Source organism: Doryrhamphus excisus, chromosome 11 (genome assembly GCF_030265055.1).
Source record: "Doryrhamphus excisus isolate RoL2022-K1 chromosome 11, RoL_Dexc_1.0, whole genome shotgun sequence".
In the NCBI taxonomy this organism is placed as follows: Eukaryota; Metazoa; Chordata; class Actinopteri; order Syngnathiformes; family Syngnathidae; genus Doryrhamphus; species Doryrhamphus excisus.
In genome coordinates this window covers 11,979,292-12,002,176 of record NC_080476.1, presented here as the reverse complement: position 1 = coordinate 12,002,176, position 22,885 = coordinate 11,979,292, and the positions used below count along the sequence as shown (strand labels likewise).

General features: G+C 38.8%; 1 protein-coding gene across 1 annotated transcript; it reads right to left on the bottom strand.

Annotated features, from left to right (window-relative positions):
- Window positions 1-5,945: 5,945 nt before the first annotated feature.
- LOC131138314 (uncharacterized) lies at window positions 5,946-21,803 on the bottom strand. The gene is made up of 3 exons (XM_058087130.1): window positions 21,622-21,803; window positions 8,340-8,403; window positions 5,946-7,245 (listed from the first exon to the last, which is right to left on the bottom strand). Exons 1-3 carry the CDS (start codon window positions 21,801-21,803, stop codon window positions 6,736-6,738), a joined length of 756 nt encoding a protein of 251 aa, XP_057943113.1. The 3' UTR covers window positions 5,946-6,735.
- Between the last annotated feature and the right edge of the window lie 1,082 nt (window positions 21,804-22,885).

Below are 22,885 nucleotides of genomic sequence, written 5' to 3'. Positions count from 1 at the left end.
CAGTTTCAGAAGGCGTGGTTAAACTGCTACTTTGTGATGTCACAGAGGGGATGACTTCCTTATATGGTTTATAGTTAGCAAGCACTTTGGGCGTGTGACCAATCACTGCGCATAAATTAAAACGGACTGTTTTGGCAGAATTACAAATCAAAGGAAATACAGCTGGAATAGTTTTCTGTGCGTGTTATTGTGTGTAGCTGCTCTATAGGAGACCGTAACTCAATACAAAGGGTTGAAAAATTAGCATAATAGGTCCTGTTTATGCTGGAATCCCCTCTCTCTGAACGCCTGTATGGCGTATACACTACACCCTGAAAAAAGTTTGGGATAGTTCAAAATGCTCGGTTTCAGAAGGCGTGGTTAAACTGCCCCTTGGTGATGTCACGGAGGGGAGGACTTCCTTATATGGTTCATAGTTAGCAAGCACTTTGGGCGTGTGACCAATCACTGCGCATAAATTAAAATGGACTGTTTTGGCAGGAATTACAAATCAAAGGAAATACAGCGGGAATAGTTTTCTGTGCGTGTTATTGTGTGTAGCTGCTCTATAGGAGACCGTAACTCAATACAAAGGGTTGAAAAATTAGCATAATAGGTCCTGTTTATGCTGGAATCCTCTCTCTCTGAACGCCTGTATGGCGTATACACTACACGGGCGGTCATGGTTTCCAACCTGCCTGGCACATAATTAGCATTAGCATATTGGCTCTTACGGTGTCTGGTGAGAAAAATTCTGGCTGGCCCACTGAAGACCCAGATACCAAACGTAGCGTCTGCCAATGAATTTCACCTATTCATTATGGGCTTCTGCTGTTCCAAAATAAAAGTGGAATTAATCTCAGACTCCTTGCATTTGTCACCTCTCATTTTTACTGTCAGCCCCTCAGCCACAGGGAAATGCTGTGCTGCAGAGTCCTCCTTTCTTCCTTGATTCTATTTTGATTTGTCAGATACATCTATAACAAAAAATGTTCAACTACACCACTGAAATAGAGTCGTAATGTATTGCAGTATATGTTTGTTCATTACTTCTCTCCTGCATTTAGCAGCTGCAACTGTGTTTCCTTACTTGATATAATAGAGCGTCTAGGGACCTTAATGTTACTCAAAAACCATGAAGCTACTGACTGTTGCATTCATGTGACGTTTGGAGAGCTGGAAAAAAACAGCATAGACCGGCATATGGGTGTGTTTTTGTGCTGATAACTGGTCTATGGTGGTCTGGGTGACCAGTATACTAACTCGGAAACACAACGTATGCTGGTATGCTGGTCTATACTGTTTTTTTTTCAGCAGGTTGGATACCCTTATTCATCTAAATGACTCACTAAAGAGTCGGGCAAGCGAGTTGTGGGAAAGTTGAACAGTGTAAACATTTATTGCTACACAATAAACTGGCAACATGAAGTCTATACACAATAAAATGAAAATAAAACCCGGAGCTCTTAAAAATAAATAAATGGAAAAAAGGTTGTGTCCCTTTAAAATGTCTGTGCACACTGTTAAATAAATAACCTTTATATTTTAAAACAGCTTTTAAATTTATATTTACCCTTGTTAACACTCTTAACAATACGCATTCTTATACCAAACCACATGAGAGTTTTCATACCCAGAATGGAATACTGTAAGTCATCGAAATACCATTACATTTAGGCTTCGCTACACATAATAAGCTAATATGTTGTGTGAAAGGACCTACACTGTGTGCCATTGTTTTTTGTTTTCATAGACAATATGGAATCCTCTTGTTTCTGCGGACTGCATCCTTGTTGTTCGCATCTGCACACTCTTAACGATGTGGAACAACCATCAAAATAAGATGGCCTTCATTAAAAATAACAGATGGCAGCAGTGTATTTAGATTAAAAAATAAATAAATAAACAGCTGCATTAAACCAGACTTTCAATAACAGCTGTAAATGCAGTCATCGGACACTTTCAAAGTTGGACACGTACAAACTATTCGACTGGAAATCAAATTACTCTTGCATAAATTTCATCTGGATTTGAGTCCTTTGGAAAATACGTTTTTTTTTTTTACTTATTGTAAAATGTTACCAATTATTCAAGATACACGCAAAAAAACCCAATGTAAACAAAATAGACTCTCTCTCTTTCAGCAAAAATAGCATCTAAATAAAAACCACAGACATAACCAAAAACAAACGGAAAAAAACGAAAGAACAAAACACTTGTTCGAGGTGTGCACGCAAGTTGATCACATTCTTCATCGCCGCTATTTTCCGACAAAGTACAAATGCGACACATCGGTTCGTCACCTTGTTCATTTTGTACTCACTGCGTTCATTCTGCTATAGAACCAACACGCCCTAGTGTTGAGACAGATGTGCAGTATGATATCAAGGCCGGCGAATTTAGTGTCCATTTTTTGTACGTGACACAACCTCCTACAGTTATTTGCTTTTGTACACCCTACACTCTGCGAGCATGAGATTAATTAAATAGAAGTGTTAATTATAACATTTGCAGTATGTTCCTGTTTACCACCCAATAAAGCTAATTACCAGACTCTGCGGTGACTGGAATGGAACATTTCCAGGCGCCAAAAGACATAAAACAGTACAAAACAATCCACTGTAACATTGGGATTTTTTTGCCAAATCAGCATAAAATTTGACGACTGGCAAGCAAAAATATGTGCAAAACATGAGGCAGAACTTAGCATTAATTGTCCAAAGCCTTTTGACCACATGTCAGGGTCTTACTTTTTTACTTTTTTTTCAGATAACTAAATGCTTGTTGAATGTGCAAAGTTTAAACTCTTCCAAAAATCCAGTAACATCTTCATCTTCAAACAAAATAGACTCTCTCTCTTTCAGCAAAAATAGCATCTAAATAAAAACCACAGACACTTGTTCGAGGTGTGCACGCAAGTTGGTCGCATTGTTCATCGCCGCTATTTTCCGACAAAGTACAAATGCGACACATCGGTTCGTCACCTTGTTCATTTTGTACTCACTGCGTTCATTCTGCTATAGAACCAACACGCCCTAGTGTTGAGACAAAGCCTTTTGACCCCATGTCAGGGTCTTACAATTTTATTTTTTTTTTCAGATAACTATATAAATGCTTATTGAATGTGAAAAGTTTAAACTCATCCAAAAATCCAGTAACATCTTTATCTCCTTTGCTGACAAAACCCAGAAGAAGTTGTCTCGCTCTCTTTGACACTTGACTCCGCCTTGTGGGGAGCAGCTGGAGGGCATTTCTTACAACCTAACCATCTGAGGATTGGGAGCAAAGTACTGTTTGACCCCCACAATTCCCCTTGGAAAGGTCTCTCTGGAGTGGAGAAGTCAGTGAGGAAAACTACAGCTAATAATAGCATGCCTAAAAATATCATTATGAGAAATACAGTATGCAGAAATGTTCACTATAAGTTCACTAGTCAGGACTTTTGATGGAATTCTTTCACAATTACAATAAATGACGGAAAAAAGTGCCTCTAGCGCCATTCGGCAGGTATGTAATACCACTAAGTCATTCCCGTTCCGTGAAAAGGTCATAGACTTCCCTCAGCATTGCAGCAACATCCACAAACATAACCAAACATCACACTCCACTCATACGACTATGATGATTAAACTTCATGTCTGTCGGGGAGTGAACCCCCGGCGTGAAGGGCATAAAGGGGTGGGTGACTCAGAGCGTGGAGTTGGCGGTGATGGGCTTTCAGCACGCATCAGAAAATGCGATTCTGACAGAGAAAAGAAGATTATTCCGCTGCAGCAGTGTCAGGAGAGGACCACGACTACACTTCACTTCCCTGCCTATTTAAACATGGCAGCTGCAAAGCATTGGAAGGACGTTTTTTTTTTTTTTTGGTTTGTTTTATGCTTGTTTTGTTTTGTTGCACAACGGAATATTGGCCCAAAAGTCATACAAATTGGAGTTCAATCAAAATGAAAGCTAAAATAGACAAAGATGCTTTTCATTGAATAGTGGATGTCCATTTTTTGTCCCTCCGTTTAGCCTTAAGCTGGCTAATTATCCTATTTAGTTTGTTGATCTCGGTCGAGGTCAGGCTTGTGATGTTGACTAAACAATAATTCTTATATGACTTGTTGCCTCATTGCCCACGTTTACATGAGGAGTTTTTCTCTTTCCGAATGACCTTTCCGAAAGCAATGGTATCCATGGAAAGGAATATTCCAATCATGTGTCTACATGCGCCGCTATAATCAACCAGAATAGTCAATGGGGCATTCGCAGTCAATCGTAAACATCAACATCACGTGATACCGACTTCCTGGAGTTTTTATTTACTTGTTGGAATAACTCTGTATTCCCAGTTTTTCCTTCGTCCAGTCTTGAAATTTAGTTAGAATCAAAAACAAACTTTCCTTAGCAGTCCAGTGCCGATTGCTCGCCTCCATTTTTTTTAAATCAAAGAACGTCTGGAGCTGCGTGTTACGTCATATCTCAGCATTCGCTGAAAGAACGCACCCGGGAACAGGAAAAGATAAAGTTCAATCTTGCTAATATTTTATAATTAAACTCGGCACATGTTTTATATAGATATATATTTTCTTTTTTAATAAAACTGGACTTGTGAATGGCGTATAGAAGGGTTTAGATTCTGTTCCACAAATGGCGCTAATGCATACGAAAGCTGCTTGCCAACCGCTAATAAACAACAGAAGAAGAAAAACACCACGAAGAAGACAACTTTCCGATTAAGCGGGTACCTCAGTCGGATTAGGGAAAGGAATATTCCACCCCTGTGAATCCGATTATGTATTCTTTCAGATTGGCACTTTTCTTTGGGAATGAGGTGTATACAAAAGTTCAATTCTTTCAGTTTCAGCAAATAACGCAAATGCAATTGGAATATTTGGGTGCATGTAAACGTGGCTATTGTTGTGGGCCAGCAATGTTGGTTGATGCCAAACAATAATCGTAATATCACTGAAGCATGAAAAAAATTTTTTGGGGAGGTACACGTCTATGGAGTTTTATTTGTGCCTTAAATTTGAGGTAACAAAAGCTGATTTTGATCCATTTTAACATGCATTCATTACTGTTGTGTGGGCGAGCACATCACTGCGCTCTGTCACTCTCTCTCGATCGACCCCTCTGCTCGCTCAACCTTTTTACTCGAGCCGCGAGGCAAGCCAGTGTGAATGCGCTGTTACCTCCAGCCAGATTTTGGGAAGTGGACTGCTGGCTGGGGCTTGCAGGTTGCTGCTTCGAGAGTAGTGAGGCGTTGATCACTGGGAATAATTTCGCGATTGAGCGACAAAGTCATCGTCATCCATCATGTAAAAAAACAATATTGATATGAGCCATGCCTTATTTCAACTCTATAAATAAAGAGACAGACAAAAAAGGAGAGAAGCGAAGCAAGTGACATGAAAACGAGAGAGTTACGGAGCAAGAAGAGAGACAAATAAAAAATAAATACAACTGGCACACTTGAAGAAGAGAAAAGTGGACAGCAAAAATGAAGTTACCAACCCAAAATGGACAGAATTATTTATTCTTCCTTCTGGAAGCACAAAACCAATTTGTCTCATTTGAGCTGAGAAAGTGGCATACATAAAAAGTGTTGTTGTGAAACAAAGCACTTAGTTTTTGCACATAGTTTTGATAAAATTTTTATTTTATTTTTATTCTGTTTCCAGAGTGGTCCACTATCGGTTTACTAGTAAGATAGTTTTGTTACTATTAGCACTAAATTGATGCCTACAATTAGCTTTATCCTAGCCTAGCTAGCTCTCATACTATAGAAAACTGACATTACCATTTTGCATTTTGTTGTTTGATAATTCCACAACAGCAAACGCATGCTAGCCTTTAGCCTAGCTTAGCATGAATACTTAATTTTCATCCACTAACTGTTTACTAGTAAGATAGTTTTGTGACTATGAGCACTAAATTGATGACAAAAAGCCTACAATTAGCTTTATCCTAGCCTAGCTAGTTAGCATACCATAGAAAACTGACATTACCATTTTAAATTGTGTTGTTATTTTGTTGTTATTTTGCTGTTTGATAATTCCATAACAGCTAACACATGCTAGCCTTTAGCCTAGCTTAGCATGAATACTTAATTTTCATCCACTACCTGTTTACTAATAAGATAGTTTTGTTACTATGAGCACTAAATTGATGATGAAAAGCCTACAATTAGCTTTATCCTAGCCTAGCTAGCTAGCATACCATAGAAAACCGACATTACCATTTTACATTTTGTTGTTATTTTGTTGTTTGATAATTCCAAACTGGTAACACATGCTAGCCTTTAGCCTAGCTTAGCATGACTACTTAATTTTCATCCACTACCGGTTTACTAGTAAGATAGTTTTGTTACTATTAGCACTAAATTGATGACGAAAAGCCTACAATTAGCTTGATCCTAGCCTAGCATAGCACTTGGCATAAGGAACAACCTAAAAGGGAACTAGGACCCTGCTAGCTTGACAAGCAGCGTGTGTCTCTTGCTGTAAACAAAGTCCAAAAAGACAGCATTGCTTTTGTCTTTTAATGTAAAAATGTTGTCTGAGACGGTGAAATGTTCAGACAGGAGGTCAACTAGTCAGAAAAACAGTGGCAACCTTTTTGTTTTGATGTTTCGCCAACAGACAGCTAACAACCGTTGCATAATGCTTTGCCTGTAGCCCTCACGACACAAACAAAAAAAGGCTGCCATTATTTCCCTCCCATAATGTCAAACGGAGTTTAATTACCCATCATGACAGATTTGACTTCTCAAAGTATGAGTCTGTCTTTATTCATGGCAGCTAGCGCGCTAGCTCGTGCTTTAAGGTCTACTGTAGCGGCAGCGCTGGCGGTGCTAGCGCAGCATGAGAGAGGAGACAAGCCAGTCAGGCGTCGGGAGTCATCACCACGCTTCAGTGTGCACACCACTGAGCGTCCTACTGGGGTTTCATCTGCTTTGCTGCACTTCAAGGTGGGAATCAACTCAAGGTTTAGCTCAAAGCCATCAACTGCAAAGCGGAATCTATTATTCTGATGGAGATCGGGGTCCGCCGTGTACAGCCAAAAAAAGATAGGACAATTCCAAGCAAACAGATGTGGCGACAACAGCTGCTCCGTGGCGGTCCAATGTGTGTTTTCATGGGGCCCGGATTTCCTGGAGGTGGTCTCTGTTGGACAGTGTATCGCCAAATGTTGCTTAGTTTTTTTGGGGGGTTCTGTATCTGAACCCCGGACGTTGCTTCCTGTCCCCCAGCCACTCCTCTCCCCTTGGGAACACACCTATAATAATGTTTAAAAAAGGTTGTAAACAAACAACAAAAAATGCATTAATCAATAAGGATTCTGGCGGCACGGTGGACAAGTGGTTAGCGTGTAGACCTCACAGCTAGGAGACTAGGGTTCAATTCCACCCTCGGCCATCTCTGTATGGAGTTTGCATGCATGCAAACCCGTGCACCCGTTTCCTCCCACATTCCAAAAACATGCTAGGTTAATTGGCGACTCCAAATTGTCCATAGGTATGAATGTGAGTGTGAATGGTTGTTTGTCTATATGTGCCCTGTGATTGGCTGGCCACCAGTCCAGGGTGTACCCTGTCTCTCTACAAACTCTTTTTGTCACCTAAAAACAGTTTTTAGAGTCCTGCTGAGTTGGAAAAAGAAAAAAATCTACCACTTCCACACAATATGGGAGGAGGAGGGTGTACCCCGCCTCTCGCCCGAAGACAGCTGGGATAGGCTCCAGCACTCCCCGCGACCCTCATGAGGATAAGCGGTAGAAAATGAATGAATGAATGTCACTATGTTGTGTAATACACGTGTAAAGATGACTATAGGGGTGTTATTTCATGTCTCGAGAGCTCTAAAATGTATTTAGAAGGTTGTAAACGGGTTTTCTATGCTTGAACTCTAAAATTATTCCATTTATAAATAATAAGTGGTAGAAAATGAATGAATGAATGAATGAATTTATTTTTTGTCACATAACCAGTCCAGGGTGTACCCTGCCTCTCGCCCGAAGACAGCTGGGATAGGCTCCAGCACCCCCCGCGACCCTCGTGAGGAAAAAGCGGTAGAAAATGAATGAATGAATGAATGAATGAATGAATGAATAATGGAATATTACAGAACTAAAGTACTGTAAGTCATATGTAGCTACGACAAATAAGATATATTACCAGAACTCCAGCCCCCCCGTGACCCTCGTGTGGAAAAGCGGTAGAAAATGAATGAATGAATGAATGAAATAAAGATTCCTACTTGTAAAAAAGGGATGTATAAAAAAAAATACCTAAAGGCATACTTAGCATCCTGTCAATTTTAGTTGTGTTTGAGCATCTCTGCAGCATTCTTGAACGCTCATTTCAAATGTACCTCTGTGACTTTGCCAAACTTGCGAGCGTAGACGGTCCGTAATGAACTTTTAAGTATGCGCACACTTCATTGAACCCCCTTGATTGAAGCGCTCCTGTCACCCTCGACGAGTGATTGAGTGCAGTTGCGAGCCATCTTTGATCTGCAAGAAGGAAAAAAAAAAAAAAAAAGTGTCATCTTGTCAGGCGTGACCGTCGTATACGAGCGGCTCGCCCTCTCTCATCTGAAAAATAGGATGGCAAAACACGTCAACAACAAAGGATGAGGAAATTGTCAAATGGATTGCAGCGGGATTGCAGCAAACTTTGCTGCACGTGAATGTTTTTGGTTCCGCCGTGCATACCGACCAAACTCTGAAATCTTATTTTTTACATGGTGCTACTTGACTGGTACGCCTGTAATAAAGAACATCAGTTGACTGTCCAAAAATGGACACATCTATTACCAGGTTTTTCCACATTACCAGCCTGGAAACACAAGGTATGTTAGTCAATCCAGTATACCAGCACGGAAACACAATAACCACGTATACATGGACCCAAATATTCCAATTCCATTCGGGTTATTTCCTAAAACTGAAAGAATATAACCTTTGTATACACTTAATTCTGAAAGAAAAGTGCCAATCCGAATGAATATATAATCGGAATCCCAGGGGTGGAATATTCCTTTTCCCAATCCGATTGAGGTATCTTGTACCCGCTCAATCGGAAAGTTGTCAGGGTGCGTTCTTCTTTGTGGTGTTTTTCTTCTTCTGTTGTTTATTGGCGGTTGGCAAGCAGCTTTTGTGTGCATTAGCGCCATCTGTGGAACAGAATCTCAACCCTTCTATACGCCATTCATAAGTCCAGTTTATCCACTTTATCTTTTCCTGTTCCCGCGTGCGTTCTTTCAGCGAATGCTGAGATATGACGTAACACGCAGCTCGAGACGTTCTTCAGTTTTTAAAAAATGGAGGCGAGTAATCGGCACTGAACTGCTGCGGAAAGTTTGTTTTTAATTCAAAATTAATTTCAAGACTGGACGAACGAAAAACTGGCAATACAGAGTTATTCCAACAAGTGAAAGAAAAACTCGAGGAAGTCGGTATTACATGATGTTGGTGTTTACGCTTTACTGCGCATCAAAAAGATCCGTAATCGACTCCGTAATCGGGAAAAAGTTGAAAAAAACAAACAAACCATGCTAGGTTAGCCTATTACTGAAGAAAAAGTGATCAAAATTACAAGTTCCACACCTGTATTGGTGGTAGGAAGTAGTAAGACAATTATCCATGATACAATCAAAAAGATCCGCTGTGGCGACTCCGTAATCGGGAAAAAGTTGAAAAAACAAACCATGCTAGGTTAGCCTTTTACTGATAAAAAAAAATTGAACTTACAGCTCCCACAGGTAGGTGGGTTTGAATCTCTACTATTCAGAATCATCGGTATTCGTCAGGAAGGGCATCCGGAATATAAACAGCTCAAGCCAAAAATCAATATGCAGATCAAAAAGATCCGTAATCGGGAAAAAGTTGAAAAAACAAACAAACCGTGCTAGGTTAGCCTAATTACTGTTAAAACATTTTTTTATCAAACTTACAGCTCCCACAGGTAGGTGGGTTCGAATCTCCACTAGTCAGAATCATCGGTATTCGTCCGGAAGAGCATCCGGAATATAAACAGCTCAAGCCAAAAATCAATATGCAGATCAAAAAGATCCACTGTGGCGACTCCGTAATCAGAAAAATACTGAAAAAAACAAACAAACCATGTTAGGTTAGCCTATTACTGAAGAAAAAGTGATCAAACCTACTCCCACGCTTGTATTGGTGGTAGGAAGTAGTAAGACAATTATTCACAATACGTTACAATATCAATGTTATTCCAAAAAAGCTCGGTCCGATACTGTGAGAAAAAATAATGAAATACAGCAAAATATTTCATCCCATACCACTACTCTTCTGCGTGTTTTATCTCTAATTCTTCATCTTAACACTTTGCTGGTGGGACTAATGAAAGACTGGATGCCTGTGCTTGTACGTGTCCATGAAAACATTCCCGCTATAATATTTCCATTCAGGAAGAACAGTTAGCAAAGTGCTTTGCAGTAGTAACGGAGGTGGTGACACTGCTACTCAAACAGCGACTCTGCTTTTCCGATGCCACGGAAATGAGCTGGCGTCTCTTGACATTTCCCGAGCCCGAGCGACATGTCATGGCACATCACGTGTACGCTGAATTCATTTTCCATCCTAGGAGAGGACGATAACGGAAGTATATGGTAGCGCTAAAAGGAAGTCATGTGCTTGCATTAAACATGTGGCCTCTCAAGGCTCCTTTAATCCTGTCTTTTCTTCACTAATCGCAAGGTCAGTTGAGCACCTTGTTGTTTTTTTGCTGCATGAGAGCGCAAAAATCAACAGCTTTTCCGGGCGGCAGTATTCCCGAGTGGTGAACTTGATAGGTTGGAGATTGTCAAGAAGGGATTATGTTTTATGTGCAGTGCATAATTAGTTACAGAAAGCGTGCAATAATTATTTCAACAAAAGTAAGCAGGTGCTTAAAAAATGTATGCCCACATAAAAAATACATTTTGTCCGAGTCATAATTCACGATTTTGTCCAATAAATGTAGTTTTTATGATGGTTTCATTTTATTCTTAGGTTATTAGCATGTTAGGTTCACTGGTGACTAAATTGTCCATAGCTATGAATGTGAGTGTGAATGGTTGTTTGTCTATATGTGCCCTGTGATTGGCTGGCCACCAGTCCAGGGTGTACCCCGCCTTTTGCCCAAACACATCTGGGATAGGCTCCAGCACCCACCCCCCCGTGACCCTCGTGAGGATAAGCGATAGAAAATGAATGAATGACTGTTTTGTGGTTGAATACGGCCATAAAATATATAGTCCAAAAAATATGATACCATATCATGATATAGTAAAGGAAATATTGCACAGTCATCGTTCACTCTGTGAAGTTGTGGAATTGCGGTTTGTGACACGTATTTTCTTGCAGGCCATTCATACTGTCTGTCAAACATTTGCAGCATTTCTTGAAATGAATTTCAAGAAATTCAGTCCTGTGTGTAAAAATGTAACAAGAAAAAATATACAATAATAATAATAATTTAACAATAATAATATATCAATATAAATATATCAATATATCAATAATATATATATATATATATATATATAATATACAAATTAAAATTATTAAAATTAAAATAACTTCACTCTGTGAAGTTGTGGAATTGCGGTTTGTGACACGTATTTTCTTGCAGGACATTCATACTGTCTGTCAAACATATGCAGCATTTCTTTTAAATGAATTTCAAGAAATTCAGTCCTGGGTGTAAAAATGTAACAAGAAAAAATATACAATAATAATAATAATAATAATAATTTAATAATAGTAATATATAAATATAAATATATCAATAATATATATATGTATATATAATATAAAAATTAAAATTATTAAAATTATTAAAATTATTAAAATTATTAAAATTATTAAAATTATTAAAATTATTAAAATTATTAAAATTATTAAAATTATTAAAATTGAAAATTATAATTAAAATTATTTATAATATATAAAAAGAATTTGCAATGCACAAATATTTTGATGTTACAAAACAGTTGTCATATATACTACATTACAACTAATATCAACGTAACCACAACAGTCAGTAACATCTAAGGTGATGTTAGAAAAAAATCAAGTTTTGTTTCTTGAGTTGTAAAGTTTACAAAGCGTAAGTCGGACATCTGTTCTCGCCTGCCCGCCTAGCTTAAACGTCTTCATGTGAGATGCTTAAAAACAAATTGTCTGCATTCGCCTGCTTTTTTCGTATTTCCGCCGGTCTTCTCTCTATCATTGTTCCCCCACTAGCTCAGGGAAGTAAATGACTCTGCTGTGAAGTGAACGTCGAAGCTGTTTGACCTTGATAGCAATTCCTGAATAAATAGTCAGCAGCTTCGAAGCGACGGTGGCGGCGTTTGCATTCCGCCGGCCCAGATAACGTGTAATATATGAGGTGGCCAGTGGAGGCCGTGTTTGGTGTGTAACCTGGCAGCCTCCATCGATTTGAATAACGACTCATGATTTATGTGGGTCACAAATATACAGCGATGTCCAAATTGTCATTTAAGACTTTTGTGTCCTGGGGATTTGTGGGCTTTTATCTTTTACTTTATTTTTTTCATTCTAGTTCGAGTTCTTTTATTAGTTTCACTTTTTTTGTGGAATCCTTTCCTCTTCCTTCCTAAGCTTGTGTTGTTTGAGTGTACCGTGGCACACATTGTGTGTAGTTAGACAGTTTATACTTTTAAATGGTAATGGTTTTATTTCATTTGAACATGCATCAGATTACAATTGAATGCATCACATAATCAGTTCACAGTTCCACAGTAACTGTTACATTTGTTCACTTCCTGCTTTCCTAATATCTTGATCATGTTCTTGAGTCCACTTGCCCTCTGGTGTCCAATGATAGGTGACGTATCATCATGGATCCATCGTCCTCACATCAGGATGGTGTCCATATTGGATGGTCTCGGGTCAGAATATTCGGAATTCTTCTTAGTAGGGTAGAATTTACCTGGTGACAGGTTTGTTTTCTTCTGGTTGATCATCAGGACTACTTATTGTACACCAAAGTGCTTGGTTATTGTGAAATATGAATGTTCGAGGCTCATGCCCCATGGCCACTCCGATACTGTTTGCCTCATCATCCCGTCAATCGTCAAGTTGAAGAGCGATGCTGACATAGGACATACTTGTCTAACACTCGTCTTCAAATCGAAGGTGGGCTTGCTGTTTGGCACTCTGCGCTCGAACTTGTTATACAAACTCTTGCTGACAAGGGTGATCTGTTATGGAATTCCATATGCCCTGAATATGCGCCACGGACCTTCTCTGTGGATGCTGTCAAAGCCTTCTCCGAATCAATTTCATTGATGTACAGCTGCCTCGGCCATTCAGCACATTCTTCAGTGATGTTACGCCGGTCTGTGCACCCTCAACCCTTTTTTGAAAACCGGCTTGCTAGAGCGAAAGTCGCTTCCCAGTGTAACTCCACCAAATTCAATCTTATGGAATTTTTTGTATTAAATTCATCAATGTCTTACCTTGGTGCCCACGCAGCTTCTTAGAGGCTCAGGATAAAATAGAACGCCGTCCTTTGGTGCTCCAACCTTGAAATTCCTCTCTTAAGTTAACTGCTGACAAATAAATGCAGCAGAAGTTTTTAATGTGGCTGAAAGGGAGGTTTTATAGCAGCTGAAACTTATAAAGGATTTTCAAAAGTAAGATGCTACTTACTGTCGAGGTGTCAAAGCTCCAAATGATGGACGACGTTTCCTCCGCCGTGTCCTTCCATTAGGCCTCATTCCTGCCACTTCCCAATAAAACGCCTCGTTTGCTGCACCAGACGGCCGCTAGCGAGCCCCAATCATACAAACAAGCAGTACCGCTCAAAAGTTTGGAGACACCAATGTATTTAATAAGATGACTAAAATGTCTCTAAACTTTTGACCGGTTTTGTTTATGAGAAAGCTGAGCGGCAAATAACATAAAAGTTGAAGAATGACATCAGTTTGTGTTTTATTACCTTCAGACATAAACACAAACACACCTGGCGGTGTGTCGCTTTTTTATTTTCAACCGTCGGCTACGCCGCAACGATGGATAGATTTGGTATTCCCGAAATTTATCATCCACGCTTCCAGACGCGGAATAATGGTAAAATACACAGGGACATAAAAACCCCAAAACATACTCATATACTCCAAACTATTTAATGAATACAAATAAATAAAAACGTCACAATTTAATATATACCACAAACAAAAATTTGAAGCAACCCAACCATAATTTTTATTTATTTGTCATTAAAATGACTGAATATCGGTTGACATACAACAAAAATAGTGAACATTTTACTGACTTCATGACTAAATTCTCAGTTATAATTAGTGAAAAATGACGGTATCCTTGTCGCAACCCCCCCCCCCCCCCCCCCAAAAAAAAACACTTTTGTTCCAAAGGTCTATGTTCTTGTTATATAATCTAAACTATTTCATAAATACAAAAAAAGTCACAATTTAATATATACCACAACAAAAAAATATGAAGCAACCCAACCACCATTTTTATTTATTTATCATTAAAATGACTGAATATGGATTGACATACAACAAAAATAGAGTGAACATTTTACTGACTTTCTGACTAAATTCTCAGTTGTAATTAGTGGAAAAAATGACGGTATCCTTGTCGCAACCCCCCCCCCCAAAAACACTTTTGTTCCAAAGTTGTATGTTCTTGTTATATCTCATTAATTAACATAACTGCACGGCGGCCATTAGTCATGTTATGAACTGAGGCTTCTATTTAAAGCACTTCAGCTGCCTCATCTTTCTCAATGAATTAAATGGAGGTCGAATATTTTCCCATGACAGGACATTTGTCTCCGCTTGCCCGTCTCTTCCTGTGTCCTCACCTGCTCTCTTAATTAGAAATGCAGCATGAAGAGGAAGTGCGATCCATGGTGGTAGGCGGGCAGCTGCATCCGTCCATGTTTGTTCTTCTCTTGTGTCGCTAGCGTCCACCTTCACCCATTGCTAAGAGTTTTCAACGAGAATTACAATCAAAAATATGAAGTTACTATATTAAATATAATTTTCCCATTAAGATCGCTTCCTCGGTTCCAAAGCTGATCCCACTGTGGTCTTCCTGAGCCACAAATCTTTCAGTTTTGACCTCTTCACCCGACACATGTATGTCAATAATTGATTTGACCTTTCCGTTGAGCAATTAACCTCAAATGTCTACCCTCATTTAATGTTTACCACCTCGGGGGGAACACATACACTCATTGTGATGGTGTGAAATACTGTACAGTATTATTATTATTGTGAAGTTTAATCTTCGACCAGCTTTGACCTGTGACCCCAGCAGCTTAATGTCGGCGTAATTATGCACGCATCGATTTAGCGGCTTACAGTAACAAGTGCAAGTAAAGGAACGAGGTTAATGAATATGATGGCGCATGTTAACGTGTGATGAGGCAACACATGCTGACAGCGTGGAGGTGAAAGACTTGATCTTTAGTACATCAAGCGTACATCACAATGTGTCATCATGAGGCTTTTTTTCAACGCCGCTGATGCATAAAAGTGAATTAACGAGGAAAAAATGACACAAGGCACATTGCCAAGTCTCGTGGGGGTTATGAAACACAGGATGCAAACACGAACACATGGTGGTTCCTTGACTTGAAAGAAAATGTAGAGTATCCGCATTTTTATACAGACGGGCACACAAAATCGGAGGGGTTTTTGCTATGTATATGTGCCACATGTACGTAAAGTTTTCATTGAATATCTTATGAAGAAACAAGCTAAAGCAGGGGTGGGCAAACAACTTTTTTGACTTGCGGGCCGCATTGATTTAACAAAATTGATGGTGGGGGGGGCAGACTATATAGTATTTTACACGTAACAGTCCATTTTTACACTTATATTTTTACACATTTTACACGTGTCATGCAATCTGCTATATGTGCACTTTGAGATCATTTATTTAATGTAAAGTGCATTATAAATTAAATTATTATTATTATTATTTTATTTTTTATTTTTACTATTATTATTCATTTTCTACCGCTTATCTTCACATGGGTCGCGGGGGTGCTGGAGCCTATCCCAGCTGTCTTCGGGCGAGAGGCGGTGTACTGGTGGCCAGCCAATCACAGGGCACATATAGACAAACAACCATTCACACTCACATTCATACCTATGGACAATTTGGAGTCGCTAATTAACCTAGCATGTTTTTGGAATGTGGGAGGAAGCCGGAGTACCCGGAGAAAACCCACGCATGCACGGGGAGAACATGCAAACTCCACACAGAGATGGCCGAGGATGGAATTGAACTCAGGTTTTCTAGCTGTGAGGCCTGCGCGCTAACCACACGACTGCTGTGCATTTTTATTTTTATTTTTATTTTTATTTTTATTTTTATTTTTATTTTTATTTTTATTTTTATTTTTATTTTTATTTTTATTTTTATTTTTATTTTTATTTTTATTTTTATTTTTATTTTTATTTTTATTTTTATTTTTATTTTTATAATCATCATCAAATAACAAAATTGATACAACTGCTACTTCAACCATCAAAAGGTTGGCTAAAGCCATGATGTTGAGTTTAAATGAAATACTAATAAACAGACGGGCCGTATTCAAACACTTGGCGGACCGGATGTGGCCCCGGGGTTGTAGTTTGCCCACCCCTGATCTAAAATATCACTTAAAACACCAAAGTTGCCTTTCTTCAGTATCCACACTTCAGTGGAAAGAAATATAGACAGGAATGCAAAAAGTGTATCTCCAGTGACATATTACGGCCAAGGCCTTTGTATGAATTCAGGAGGTTTGTCACCAGCTGCTTATAATTATTTTCTTTGTCGGTTCCAAGAAACCCAGATGAAAAAGTCAATTTCTGCTACCATTCATGAACTTTCTCTGCATGCATGCACTTTGTCCACTTCTAAGAGAGACATTTCTGCAAATAAAAGAACCTTTTATATTTAAATGATGATATTTGAATGTGCAGACAGGCTTTCAGGTAGCTTGTAGACACACTGTACCTTTCTGATAAACGACCGTTTTTGCCTTATTTTGCATAAATCAAAGGAGCCAATCTGTACTTCTGTACTTTTTCTTTACCAGGCATCGAAACCAAGAATAAATTCAGTTTTTGTTCTGGGAGCATTTTGCTTGTAGACTATTGTTTCTTGCTCTATTAATACCCTTGACTTGTTCTGTGTTTTGCCAGTGTGTTTTACTTCAAATCACGTCCTGGTGTTCCTGTGTTAAACGTACATGCGAATTGCCTTCCTGATCCCAATCTGACAGCTACGATTGCCATTGCAGATGGACCAGACCGATGCATTTGGCCTTGCAAATACGTACAACCAAGCTTTTCTGCTTGTAAACACAATTTTTGCCCCTAATTTTATTTTCCTATTGTGAAAATGTAAAGTGGAGTCAGACACACCAAGCGGATCCTCTCTTCTAAAATTACATCGCTCATGTCCACGGGATCATTGAGGTGTTCTATATTGTTGGTGACACGGGGGGGGGCTCAATTTCCTACATCGCAGCTTGACATAAATATTGACTTTGTAGATTTATGTTGTTTGTCATTTAGGGTTTTTTTTCCCTATTAGACCAATTTTAGATCTCACCCATGCAATCTGCCCTATTTCATATTCAGGCCACAGAAACATGGAAGGCAGGAAATAGATTGCTGTTATTGTGTCCCATGGGAGGACACAAGCATGCCCCCCTCCAGCCCTTGCCAATATAATAACAAACTTGGCATGACGCTTAAAGTGGAGCCGGGTTACGGCAATTAGGCGGACGCTTTAACGTAATTTGAGGCTAAAATGATAATTCCTGCAGAAATTGAAGGTTTCATCATAAAATCATAAAAAAAAAAATTGCCGTCCCCCCCCTTGAGGCGCGTGTCCCATCTCGCAAACAGCATTTAGGCTGTGTAAATGAGATTGCTGCTGTCAATCAAGCCTCTAAAAGCGAGGAGTGGAGAAGGGAAAAAAAAAATCAGCCTTTTTTTTCATTTTGACTGAGAAAACAGGAAATAAAGTGTGACATATTTCTTCAGGCAAAGATGTATGAATACATTCCAGCGAGAGGCACACATTTCCTGTTATGTTGCATATTTATGAGACTCAAAGTCGCAGCTCATTTCATTAGGTTTATGTATCATATGTTGCTTTTAAAGCTGCTAAAACCAAGCCATATTGAACACATCAGACGTGCTGACAAACAATGTGGAGGAGGGTCCCTTGCCGTAAGGAGACACATTTTGTCCAAGTGGAGACTGAGGGCAGCAAGAGAATGGAGTGATACTGCGAAGTATGAAAATTATTCATACAGGCGGCCCTCGGGTTATGAAGAAGCTGCGTTTCTATGAGTAAATCAAATTTTAGCGCAAGTCGAAACTCAAACCTACATTAATTCATAAGTCATTCACATTGTATGCAAAATACATGGATAAAAATACAGTAATAAATACAAAGATTTGAAAAAGTGACGGCAATTCTTAACTTGCAACTTTCATTTTAAAATATCCTGCTACAAACATGTACCAATACGAGTTGGAAGCAAAAACTATTTTAAAGTTTTCCCATATTGCATTGCATCTGAGCAATACATTAATTGGAGGACAGGCAGCACAAAAAAATAAATGGCTGGTGTTACAATGCTGCCTCTGTCCACCAGAGGGAGACAGAGAAGCCCACAGGGAGGCTGAAATTATTGAAGCGCCCCAAAGAATGTGGTGCTCAGAAGAATGAATTACGATGAACTAGTATTAGTACATGTTTGTTTATTTCTCAGAAGACATTTGGAGTGTTGGCGGCACAGTGGATGAGTGGTTAGCGTGCAGGCCTCACAGCTAGGAGACCCGAGTTCAATTCCACCATTTTTTTCTACCTAATTATGCGTTTTTGGCCTTGTGCAACTTATACTCCAGAGCGACTTATAGTCCAGAAAATACAGTAATCATTATTAATCCAATCAAGTCTATAGTTAACTCTTAATTAATCACAGATTTCTTTTTTAAAAGTTGTTCTTTCTAGTAAGTATACCATTGAAATATGATTTTCAAGTTTTTAAATGCACCTAGGCTGCATAGTGAATGAGTGGTTAGCACGCAGGCCTCACAGCTAGGAGACCCGAGTTCAATTCCACCCTCGGCCATCTCTGTGTGGAGTTTGCATGTTCTCCCTGTGCATGTGTGGGTTTTCTCCGGGTACTCCGGTTTCCTCCCACTTTCCAAAAACATGCTATGTTAATTGGCGACTCCAAATTGTCCATAGGTATGAATGTGAGTGTGAATGGTTGTTTGTCTATATGTGCCCTGTGATTGGCTGGCAACCAGTCCAGGGTGTACCCCGCCTCTCACCCCAAGACAGTTGGGATAGGCTCCAGCAACCCCCGCGACTCTTGTGAGAAAAAAAGCGGTAAAAAATTGAATGAATGAATGAACATTTGGAGTGTTAAGTTGCTGTGTGATGAGTTTAGTGTTATTTTTAAGAGAAAACTGATTCAGACTGTTATACTGCTACATTCACTGACCTCCTGTGATTTCCAGTGGGTTGACAAGTTCACTGTGAGTGCACAGATAGCTTGTGGCCGGCGCCGCAGGGTTCAAAGTTTAAAGAAAAAGTAGCAGGTAATTCTACCTCGAGTAAATCTTTTCATATTTTGCTCTATTTTTTCAGCTATATGGACTTAATATATGGACTATAATATTTCCAGAGCTGATAAGATTTTACATCCAGCCCAGGTTTAGGTTCTCACTGCACCAGGAAGTATTCACCCTCATGTCTGGTTGATAAGACTTTAAGAACACAACTCACAGGGAAAACTATTGTAATCTCCCGGGTTTGCTCGGCGACAAAAGACCTTCTAGTTGAACATAACCCGAATGGAGAGCTTAATATAATTCTTTCCTCTACCTGCTTATCTTTGTAAGACGCGGCCTCACACTTTTATTCCCTAAAATGTCTCTCTCCCATTCAGCAATGAGTACATAAATGTTAACGGCTTTACTATTTATACTCCCCCCCCCTCCTCCATCTCTTTCCGTCTTACTTTTAAGCCCTGAGACAATTACCACTTTTGGCTTCTCATTACCTGCAACAACTGAAGGTCAGTCCGTCAATACCACCGAGGCATTTCTTTTTCAACCAAACACTCAAATGTAAAAATGTGAATTAGCTGCATTCTCTCTGTAACTCTTAATGTCAAACTCAAGGCTCAATTTAAAGTGGAAAAACATGACGCTAAAAAGATTAGATGAGTAGAGAAAGAGTCTTCAGTATCTGGAAATTGTAGACTATACTATATCTTGAGGCAGGTAGTATTTATTATATCTAAGAGGACAATGGTGAAGCACATTGGCAGGGGGGGTTTTCACCCGGTTGCAGAATTATTCTATCAATTGGAAGGACCCTGATTTTCCAGTAAATTACGCTTTGGACAGCAAATGTTGAATGACAGCAAATGGTACATTAGCATATAGCATGACCAGATCTCTGTGCTTTTTCTTTGGCTTTTTTTTTTGCAGTGGCAACTTACAACTTACTAAAGTTAATATTAAAGGGTTTTATTGGGTGTTTTTACAATGCATGTTTAAAAAGAGTAATGCACCTTACCATATGAAGGAGCGATGGACTCTCAGTATTAGAGATGAAAAAAAATAATAATAATAATATATATATATATATATATATATATATATATATATATATATATATATATATATATATATATATATATATATATATATATATATATATATATATATATATATATATATATATATATATATATATATATATATATATATATATATGCATAATATCTAATACTTTCACCCAGGGGGGCACAGTAAACCAATATTTTTTTTAACCCGTTATACAGCTATGGGGATTTTTTTTTTTTTTTGCAATGTGTACACAAAAATGCAAAAACAAAGTAAAAAGTAACACATTTTTAAAAATGCTAACTAAAAAAAAGCTAACTTTGTCGAAATGTTTCAAAATTTAAATACATTTCTGAAAGAATTTCTGGTGCCGTCAAGTGTGATAAAGTTATGACAATTCCAATGGGACCCAACTTTTTTTTTTTTTTTTTTTTTAATATTGTCATAAAACGATCAAAAAAAATTTTGAAACCTGTTTTTGGCAGTAACAGTCAAATCCACAATGACCCAAAAGAACGTGTTTCAAAAAAGAAGCGCAAAGTCATAAGCCCAAAATGTACCACTTCCACACTAACTGAGAGGGTACCTGTTTTTTTTTTTTACACTTTATCGTGTTGTGCATGCCATAGCTGACTCTGTGCAAGGGAGGTTGATGTAATGTCTCATCGATGTAATATTACCAACTACATATAACTTGTCTATCAATATTCTTTGATTAATAATAGCCCCAAGAAATATGAAATATGCATCCCCCTGCAAAGGCAAACAACCTTTGTTTGATCTCTGCTGTATTACTTTTTGTTATTGTGTTCTGAAATATAAATTGGGTATTACTGTACTCCAAAACATGCATCTAACCAAATTCAGGTTCAGGTCAAATAGTTAAAAAAGTAGCTTTTGATGAAAAAAAATTTCATCAATATTTTGTGATTCTTCATTATTGACAGCAGAGATACAAAACTATAAAAACGTGATTGCTTCGGTTGAAAACGTGGCAAAATGCTCCACGCCACCGTTTTTACTGTCGTTTAGTGCTCTGCCGAAAAGGTCACCCCTGCTCGGGAGGATCACAACCCGCTCGGGCTCGTCTTCATCATCTCCACTGTTCTCACAACGGCGTGTACGTCCACTTACGATGACATAGTGGAGCGGCGTGGCGCTGACAGAACTCATCTCGTGTCACATATATTATTCCACCGGCCGCGCTGTCAGCCAAACACACACTCTGCCGACGTCGCTGACAGCCTCCGTGGGTCATCACACGCTATTTCACAGTGTGTGTGCTACTGGTGCATTACGAGCTGTACATCACACACCGCTGGTGCTTTTATGTTCACTAGCATATCCTGGCGTCCGTCTGACAGGAAATAACTATTATCAATGTGCATAAATAGCATCCATGTTAGAGAAAAGTTCATAAAATTGGAAAATGTTCATAAAATACACCAGAAGGGGTAAGTTGGGTATACTATTAAAATATAATATAACATATAATAATATGTTTAAAATATCTGCGTTGCAATTTTCCTGTTGGTGGACGATGTGTGAGCGGTTTGCACGCAGGCCTCACAGCTAGGAGACCCGAGTTCAATTCCACCCTTTTTTTCTACCTAATTATGCATTTTTGGCCTTGTGCGACTTATACTCCGGAGCGACTTATAGTCCAGAAAATACAGTAATCATGATTAATCCAATCAAGTCTATAGTTAACTCTTAATTAATCACAGATTTTTTAAAAAAGTTATTTCTAGTAAGTATACCATTGAAATATGATTTTTAAGTTTTTAAATACACCTAGGCTGCACAGTGGTTGAGTGGTTAGCACGCAGGCCTCACAGCTAGGAGACCCGAGTTCAATTCCACCCTTTTTTTCTACCTAATTATGCATTTTTGGCCTTGTGTGACTTATACTCCGGAGCGACTTATAGTCCAGAAAATACAGTAATCATGATTAATCCAATCAAGTCTATAGTTAACTCTTTATTAATCACATATATTTTTTAAGTTGTTATTTCTAGTACGTATACCATTGAAATATGATTTTAAAGTTTTTAAATACACCTAGACTGCACAGTGGATGAGTGGTTAGCACGCAGGCCTCACAGCTAGGATACCTGAGTTCAATTCCACCCTCAGCCATCTCTGTGTGGAGTTTGCATGTTCTCCCCGTGCATGCGTGGGTTTCCTCCCACATTCCAAAAACATGCTAGGTTAATTGGCGACTCCAAATTGTCCATAGGTATGAATGTGAGTGT

Bases quoted from the DNA above. Each gene is read 5' to 3' on its own strand.
- LOC131138314 (XM_058087130.1), bottom strand. From the start codon at position 21,803: ATGAGTTCTGTCAGCGCCACGCCGCTCCACTATGTCATCGTAAGTGGA. The intron at 8,404-21,621 runs GTTTTCAACCGA...GGTTCAATGAAG, and splicing joins GGCGTGGAGCATTTTGCCAC to TGTGCGCATACTTAAAAGTT. The intron at 7,246-8,339 runs GTACATTTGAAA...ACATTATTATAG, and splicing joins AGTTTGGCAAAGTCACAGAG to GTGTGTTCCCAAGGGGAGAG.